Source organism: Dreissena polymorpha, chromosome 3 (genome assembly GCF_020536995.1).
Source record: "Dreissena polymorpha isolate Duluth1 chromosome 3, UMN_Dpol_1.0, whole genome shotgun sequence".
NCBI lineage: Eukaryota > Metazoa > Mollusca > Bivalvia > Myida > Dreissenidae > Dreissena > Dreissena polymorpha.
The window spans coordinates 59,985,345-59,994,920 of record NC_068357.1 but is presented as its reverse complement, the minus strand read 5'-3'; the positions used below and the strand labels follow the sequence as shown (position 1 = coordinate 59,994,920).

The following is a 9,576-nucleotide window of genomic DNA, read 5'->3' as shown; positions in this document are numbered from 1 at the left end:
ACGACTCTATTGTACTTCATATTTTAAAGCAATATATTTTAAAGTTACTAACATCAACTGGAGAGGTTTATTGAAACTCTTCGCGTTATGATTGATTGTTCGCCTATGGATCCTTGTCCGTAAGAAAAATATAACCGCGCCCTCTTGTTGTTTTTTAAATCATGAGTTAAGAGATCCACAAAACAATGTTTACGATGATTACTCATTTGTTAACAACACTAATTAGCTCATGAAGGATAATGAAATGTTCAGGGGAGGAGACTAATAATCTTCGGTTGTTAAAGCCTGACTGACCAATAAAAACCAATGTATCTTTACATATAAATTTATCCCTTATATAAACAATTAATTCTATTGAGGATCGATACTAGTAGCGACCATCTAAAAATCAAATAGAGTACTAGCTCACAGTGTGATCGGCAATCGGAATACACCGATAATCTTCGGAATTCTCCGTAATAGGCAATAAATCGTCTGCTGATCAAGCAAGCGTGCCGGGTCAGAACATAAACTTAATATGTTTAATCGAGTGACTTTTTATCATTATATTTACTCCATACATATTGAGAATTTATCTAAGGAATGCAATAGACAGTTACTTAAACGGATTGGTTGTGACTTATTCAGTCTGTTAAGTGTGAGCCTTTGAAAGAACGATGTGTCTCCATGTAACTCGACACCTCTCTTTTCAAATTGTGCAAGAGTATACCTAAAATATTTGAACGCAAGAGGAACATAACGCGTGCAGCTAGGGTATAAATAAGACTACATTTTTGGAAAACTGTCATTCGACATTTTTTAGTTTGAATGGTGTCTTTCCCAGTCTTAGGCGATATATAAACGCGTGCAGACGGTTACTACGAATTCGACATAAAGGTGCGTACTAGATAAATAATTTAAATTAGTATACAATTATTCGCATTTAATATTACTTGTTATTCTTTTATTTTATTTTACTACATCTGTAAAGAAAATGACATGTATTTTCTGTACTTCCCTAGTAGACGAACACCATTCTATACTTGAACGTAACTTGGATACAGTTTTAATATGTAAAGATATACCTTCATGTAATAGAAAAAAGGACAAATGTGCAAAATATGATTGAACTTATGTCTTCTGATTTCGTACCTGTGTTCAGAAACCTGTGTTCCATTGTCGATTTTGCAATTTTAGATAGATCTTCTTATATGTTTGTGCCCATGTGATACGTATTTACAAATTAAACGTATTCCATAAATGTCGTCTATCTATTTTATTCAGTCGACATTTGGCATATGCTCAAATAGATTTATAATCTTTCAATCTAGATAATCTTTTATTATAGTGACATGTGTTTACGTACAGGGTATTGACAGATATGTATACAATGCAAAAAAGAACACCCGGCATAATAGGCCTATGAGTCACATTAACAACAAATATATAAATTGCTTCAACTTTGCTTTTGTTTTGTATGTGAATGAAATGTACGAATATTTCAAACCTGATGGTACAGATTGCTTCTGTTAACCGATATACGTCTAACTATGTTTCGGTATGAATGATAATTATATTATAAAATCTGTAATGCAATCTACTATATATTTTGTGTTGCAAGCTTTACTGTTCTACTTACATATTTTGCTTTATATCCGTCCGTACTTAAATAGCAATTGTCATACAGTACAGGATGAAATCAGCGCTTTTATGAGTCGTGTTCTGAGAAAACTGAAGCTTAAGGCATGTGCGTTAAGTGTCATCCCAGATTAGCTTGTGCATTCCGGACAGGCTAATCAGGAACGACACTTTCCGCCTTAATTGGATTTTTGCTAAGAAGATACTTCATTTAAACGAAAAATGTCATAAACGCGGAAAGTGTCGTCCCTGATTAGCCTGTGGGGACTGCACAGGCTAATCTGGGACGACACTTTACGCACATGCATTATGCCCAGTTTTCTCAGAACGCGACTCATATATATTTCAATACACCATCCTGTACAGTAACGTAAGACATCAATATGCATAGTTATACAGTTTCTAACGTATGAATTATCTAACGCACACCTGTCTAACAACGAACAAACATGTCATGATACCCTGTTATTCGTTTCGCTCAGGTGTTTTTCATACAGGAAAATAACAGCGTCATGTTCCGTGAAATCTCTTCTATTGTTTTTCATACTTTGTTTCCTTATAATGTACTTACAATGTACTTTGGTACTTATATTACTTAACTTGTTATATGTATTACCGTATGAAAAGTTTTCGGTTGTTATTTTTTGCTTGTTTTCTCCTCATGAGCTTTTAAGGGACGAGGAAATTTATTTATTAATAATGCACCACTTATTGATAGCTGCGACTACTCCTCTTTGATATTATCACGGGAAAATATGTATTACCTACTGTTAATGATGTATTGACATTATTTATGTATTTATGCATGATAATGTATAGTTACCTCGCTTACTCATTATTAAAATGCCTGTTATAATTAGGTTAATATGTCTATTAATGCTGTCACCATATTGCGTGTTCTGAAACGTGACCAAATGAGCCATTGGCATTCTGAAATTGCTGTAAATTAATCTATAATCGTATGATTCGCGGCACACAAATAACCAATTTGATGGAACCTCTATTGCTCACGGTGTTTGAACTATCAGATGTTCGAGAAATCTCTTTGACAGCTTAAAAGAAAATTTCATGAATCCGATCTTTGACATAGTTGTATATGTAGGGCAAAATTCTATTAAAAAGGCATTTTCTTTTTTTATAGAGGTCACTTGAATCTAATAATTACTTATTATTTATGTTATAAATACCATACTATTTAACACATTAAGCAATTTAAAATGCAGTAAAATTAATTGCGTGAAAGTAAAGACATTTCGTTATTTACCCAATGATTTCTTTACATGCATACGAAAGACACACTTTAAACCAGACGCACACATAAACATTTCATTGGTTAGCTTATATTCACGTCTATTTTTCTTGTTCTAAAACCAATTGACATAATACATATGATTCGAACTGAAAATGATCCGAACATTATTTCAGCCTACGAGAACTTATTAATGTTAATTTTGTGAATTTTCTTTATTTAGTAAAATGTATTGTTTTTGCGTGGTTTATGAATAATTTTACAACGGCAATCGTATTCTTTGTGTTTTTAAGCTACATCGTATATTAGGTTTGAATAAGTATTGCCTGATTGCAGTACCGTCTTAAATAATGGGACGCCGCAATCTTAACAATCGCCGGGTACGCCGCTCCCGAGGAAGGCGAGGACGCGGTCTCACATGGAGCCTCAACATGGAGCTGAGCGCACTTGGACGCCGCTTCGTTTCCGTGAACGGTAACCGCCCCTCGTGGTTACCCGGTGGGTCAGATGACAGAGACTCCGAGCCGGACACCGACGAGACCGGTATGGCATCCGTTTGCTAATACTTTCATGTTCCTTCATATTTTTTTTGTATCCAAGAACGTATTCACCAGACATTGCTTGAACTAATAGACCAATAAAGGCACTTAACAGTCTGAATATATAATGTCGAGGCCTGTGTTGTTGTTGTCATGAAAAACTGTTCGAAACGCAGAATGCTGCTATTAAAGATTGTACATGCCGAAGAAGAGCTTAACCCTTTGCATGCTGGGAAATTTGTCGTCTGCTAAAATGTCGTCTGCTCAATTTCTAAAATTAGCATTTTCTTCGATTATTTTCAAAGAATACTATCCGAATAGCAAACAGTTTGGATCCTGATGAGACGCCACGTTCTGTGGCGTCTCGTCTGGATCCAAACTGTTTGCAAAGACCTTAAAAATTCGGTTCCCGCACTGAAAGAGTTTTATTCAAGGTTTTATTGTTTGAAACTCTAGCCATCAGATCTTTGTTGAGGAGCTTTCATATTCTTATTATTAGAATTAATAATTACGGAAAAAATCACGGCATCGATCATATGTATATACATGGTTTAGACTTAAGTTTATTATTAAGGTTGTTTATTCGTTAACTCTAATGAATGAAATTTCAAACGCCTTTAATCAACAAAAATGTTTTTATTGTTTTATTCCATGTAAATTTCAAAACAACGAAAACGGTTTACATTTATCGTTGATTTCGTCATCTGATTAGTACTGATGCGTCTTCAGGAAAACCCCGCTTAAAACACACTAAATTACTTCCGGAAACAAATATGCTTCTCATTCTGTATGGCGCTCATAAAAAAGGCATTCTAGCTTTGGACCGTCAGGCCACAAAAAAATCGAACACTAAATTAGTTTTGTTAACAAATATCCTTTGCATTTTGTATGACACATTTATAAAACTTTCTCCAGCTATGGACCGTCAGAGAAAAAAATCAAATATGCTGCTTGTCACGGTGCATGATATGTCATCAACCTCTTTAAAACTTAAAACTTTCCAAAAAAAGAGCCGTAGGATTTTGCGTAATAGGAAATGAAGTTTGAAAAGTCAGAGCCTTATGATAATTCTAAGTCTAGAGATAATTTATAAGTACCATAACTTTTAGTAGCCCTCAGTGCTATGACTTTTACCAAGTGTGTGTATATAAACGTTGGACACGTGAAGCTTATGTGAAGTGAAATGATTGTGAAGTGTTTGCAGAAGAAGTCCTTGAGAATATCATGTTTCCAACTTGAAAGTCTGCTGATATGAAATATCAACATAAGTATGGAGGTCAAATTTATTTATTAAAAACGGAATTTAAAGAATCTTGGGGTTAACACTGTGTCTATTGTATTAACATTTTCCAAGTGAAAATTGTTTGTAAACCACAGTTGTTATTATATGGGCCGTGATCTATGCAAAAGGGGTTTTAATTCATGTGCGTAAAGTGACGTCCCAGATAAGCCTGTGCAGTCCGCCAAGCTAATCAGGACGACTCTTTCCCCTTTTATGGTGTTTTTCGTTTAAAGAAACGTTCTTCTAAGCTCAAATCCAGTGTATGTGAAAATGGTCGTCCCTGCTTAGCCTGTGTGGACTGCACGTGTAGAACAGAACAGAAGCACGATCCATAGTATAATAACACTCAACAGAGTCCGAGTTCATGCAATTAAAAAAAACTACAACATTAGTTCTGATCAGCGTGTACCACTTTTATTTCTTTAAATGTTTTTTTAAGAAATGAATTTAAATAATATCAATAGTACTTAGTGTTTTATATTATCAAACTGTAATCAAACGACCGCGTTGCTACTACCAACTTTTAGGTACGGCTTTTGTAAATATTTTAGGAAAGTATACAAAAAGCGAGCTGATTACTGTCCCCGTCCCTACGCTTGTTGCGGGATTTAGACATTAAGAGTAATTGTTACATGCACTAGAAATAGTTTCAGATCGAAGATAAGTTTGAGATTGATATCATATAGAGAATGTCCTTCCTCGCGGAACATTTTGAAGCATAAATCAGGATATCGTCAATATAGCTTAAATGTGTACTCTTTTTTAGTTTCGTTCATTTGACAATATATTTAATATAAAATAATCTATTGAAAACCTGAACCGACACATCACATATCTAATGAGTGACTATAGAAACTGAAATGGCTCTTCAAAATGAAGACGGAAAAGATTACAACAGAACATTTCCGATTGTGGAGTACTCCTCAAGTTTCGCTAACTATAAAGAACGTTTATCTTAAAATTGTACAACCTATAAATACACATCAAAGACCTAAAAATATGTTCACATTTAATCATGTATAATGTACACGTCAACGCCCTAATAAATCTCTTCAGAATTAATAACCTATTATGGACACGTAAACAAACTTGAACTCTTCCGTACGTAGGTAGCAATAATTTGGAAAATAATATTATCTTAAAAGCTCTGAACTAAAATTGCATATAAAGTAAGCATATTTGCAAAGACGCATTGTTCCGGTAGCACGCCATTTAATGTTTTGTATGAAATTTGAGTCCGCATGAAATATGCATTTGTATGGAATTGCAAACAATACGCTGATCATAGACTGCACTTTAAACCAACCATTTGATTATATGTCCGATACGCGAATTTCGGTTTCAAATACCATTATTTGTGCTCATACAGACATAGACTACGATAAAAAGCTTATGCCACAGCTAAACAATATACAACTACGGTTGGGCCTTATCTCATAAACCTGTTATTCGGTACAATCTCTACATCTCATCTTTTGTTATTTGACCGTTTCCTACCCATCCCTAAAATAATGCATAACCTTGCATTTTAGCACGGAGTATTTTATTGATCAAGAGTCCGTGATTTTACAATATACACTCCGTGCTAAAATGCAAGGTTATGCATTATTTTAAGGGGTGGGTAGGAAACGGTCAAATAACAAAAGATGAGATCTAGAGTCCGTGATTTTAGTCGATGTTTGATAACATACTGTCTGGTATCAGCAAAAAAAACGTAACCTTTATGACAGATGATTTGATAACATTTGTGTTTTGTTTTGTAAAGAATGCACGTCGTCGTTAAAAACGAGTGACAGCTTTAAAAAAAAGTTTAAATACTCATGCACGTTAACGTCCATGTATGAATAGTATCCTTTTGTGTACAACACAAACTACAAGTGACATTTTCTTAGCGGGATCTGTGATTTTATGACCCGCTAAGAAACTGTTAAACAGTTAATGTTTGTCAATTTATTTAAACGTAAAGAACTTGGTTTGTAGGGATTGTGTGAAAAAATTAATATCACTAAAATAACACCGTGAGACAAAGCACGGTATGAAGCAGTCCATTCATCGATGCCACCTGTAGGCCGTGGACATCCATGTTATAGGTTTAAAGTCCTTCCGCGCCTGAGGCAGCATTCTCTGATCATTTTGTGTGCACTTATCCGTGGATCTTCACTTGCATCCCATGTGCACCTCTATATATTGCATGCAACTATGTGAACAATCACGGCGTTTTAAATCTGATTTATACGATCATAAATACCGGAACATAAAACATACTAAGTACCGGAAAGGCCCTACTCATTAATAGTGAATCATAATTATTGTGCTTAACGGTTGCTCAATCATTCTTCAATCCCGATATGTGAACAACATTACGAATCTACAGAAATATGTTGTTAACATACACAATTGCGTAATTGCGGGACATAATGTTCCAGTTTCAGTTTCATTCTATTAGCAAGCGGCAAAATATTTGCCTTTGGAAGCACGTATGTACTCGGAAAGCATTCTGCTTCAATCAAGTGTTTTATCTTGCGCATGCATATCATAGGTACACTAAACGTCTTGTACAAAACTTCCGGAGGAAAACAGGCACTGTGCTTCGCTATGTAGTATATCTTTACTGTGTGTTATGCCGAAAGTACCAGACTTGCTTATCAGGAGGAGTAAATAGAGGAACATAATAACAAATATCGCTTCTAAATCTATCAAGTTCTAGTCTAATTAATATTACGTGGTTGTGTTAACAAAACAAAATATATAAAACTATCTATTACAAATGTTCGTGTAATCTGGACCTACAGTAATGGGTAATCTGTGCACTAAGTTCTTCCCACGATGGGCAACTCCCAATAAGCCACCTGGCGGGGCTGTCGTTGATAGACGTGCGTTTTACGAGGGGCATCCGGGGCTTCACGTTCCACTAACGACTGGAATAGTTTCAGAACTTGCCGTTACTACTCAACGTAAGACGTAATAGGCACAAAGTTAATAGATTTATCCATTAGTTAACTAGGATTACAATACGTGAAACAATAAATATATATTTAAAAGATATTCGGAGCATATCTTGATTGTTAAGTTAAGGGTTTACAGGGGTCGTTTATTGCATTATGCCTCATAATTTGTTAAGTATTGTGCGCTTACAGAAAAAAACACGCTCTAAGCACTAATAGTCACTTATTTCCAGTAAATGATCCAATTTTCATTTCCTATGACGCATGTATACATGCATTCGAGCTATGGTTGGTCAGGCCTCAACCATATAAAATCAAAGAATGAAATATGATGCGTTTGCATGCTGTATTATCCTCCATTCAACAAGACGTAAACGAACCAATTTAACACCAGTTTGCTTGTTGATAAAGAACTTATGCAGTTCGACATGTTGGACATGTGTGATTTTTTAACCCTTTAAGCGCTGGAACCGAATTTTGAAGGCCTTTGCAAACAGTTTGGATCCAGATGAGACGCCACAGAACGTGGCGTCTCATCAGGATCCAAACTGTTTGCCATTCTGATAGTATTCTTTGATTTTTTTTTAAAGAAAATGCTAATTTTAGACATTCAGCAGAAGACATTTGAGCAGACGACAAATTACCCAGCATGCAAAGGGTTAAGATGTATACTAATCTGCTGTGAAACGTAATTTATCAATAAAAATTCTTTAAAGGGACCTTTCCACGTTTGAGTAAATTGACACAATTAAAAAAATCTTTTAGGTTTGCAAATTTTCGTTGTTGTTATGATATTTGCGAGGAAACAGTAATACTGAACATTCATCATGCTCTTAAAAATATCCATTGTATGCATCTTTTGACGATTAAAAAACCTTAAAATTATTATAACGCGTTACAAACGCGAATCGATTGAATAATTTGGAGAGTTATTATCATTATATTTTGTGACATGACGAGGACTAGGCCTGTTCAAATACAGTTTAAAACACGCCTCTCTCTGTAGCTCAGTTTAGGATCACTTTTTTTCTTTCTTTAATTTTATTCTTGTTTTAACTTGAGCTACTTAGGCCAACATTTTTTAATAAATTGATTTACGGGATTGTTTTTATAAAAATAGGGTCGGGGGATCGAAATAAAAATAAAAGGAAAAGAAAAAATATCACAGAGTCGACAAAAAAATAAAAATAAAAGTTTAAACTTGTCAATTTTTTTAATATTTATATACCAACTTTTTAGGTTACTTTTTAATTATATATCTTATTTATGAAAACAGTAAGTCACTAAAAGCAATAGAAATAGTGTTATTAATGCATTTTTCAAGAACATTTCTTTTTAATCTTAATTCTTGTGGAATGTCTTCATTGTCTGCTATTGAATAAAAAATTGTACATTTAAACAGTATTAAAAGTAATCACTCAGTGTTTGTTTTTTATCAAATAAAGTGTAATCTTTTTGTTTTATTGTTTAATGTCCTGCTTAATAAACATTTCTTGAGTAGAAATCAATGTTGAATACTAGTAGCATTCATGAAAAAAAAGAGTCCAACACAAGACAACTTTTAACTGTCAAATTGAAAAGAACCTAAAATGTCATTTACATAAATACAACAGTAGAACACTATAATTATGTATGTTTCTGACTAGACTGTTATAATCTGAGGAACGCTTAACAGTATAACACCATATAAGTGTTTTTCCCAGGAGGGCAAAGGGGCATTGTGTATTACTTTCAAAAAAGGCATTTTAACGCACAGTTTATGCAAAAAAGGGAAAAAAAAAGTTCTCTGGATACCCGGTTTTGAGAGAAACATTTAATCACATTAGAGGCAGTTAAGGGAAAAACATAAAAATATAAACAAACACATTTAATGGTAATTGATGTTTTTAACTAACTTTATTTAATATTAATATATTTATCTTGCTTTGTCTTCCATTAAAGTTC

At 34.1% G+C, this 9,576-nt stretch overlaps 1 protein-coding gene across 2 annotated transcripts in view; it reads left to right on the top strand.

Moving 5' to 3' along the window:
- Positions 1-471: 471 nt before the first annotated feature.
- LOC127874375 (hemocyte protein-glutamine gamma-glutamyltransferase-like) overlaps positions 472-9,576 on the top strand; it is a 30,647-nt gene continuing 21,542 nt past the window's right edge. The window contains exons 1-2 of one of the 2 annotated variants that reach the window (XM_052418647.1): positions 472-876; positions 3,203-3,409. In XM_052418647.1, the coding sequence (XP_052274607.1) occupies positions 3,217-3,409 (193 nt within the window). In that variant the 5' untranslated portion in view covers positions 472-876; positions 3,203-3,216. Of the gene's footprint in view, positions 877-3,202; positions 3,410-7,337; positions 7,642-9,576 lie in introns of those variants that run through there. The other variant, XM_052418648.1, reaches the window with a different exon arrangement.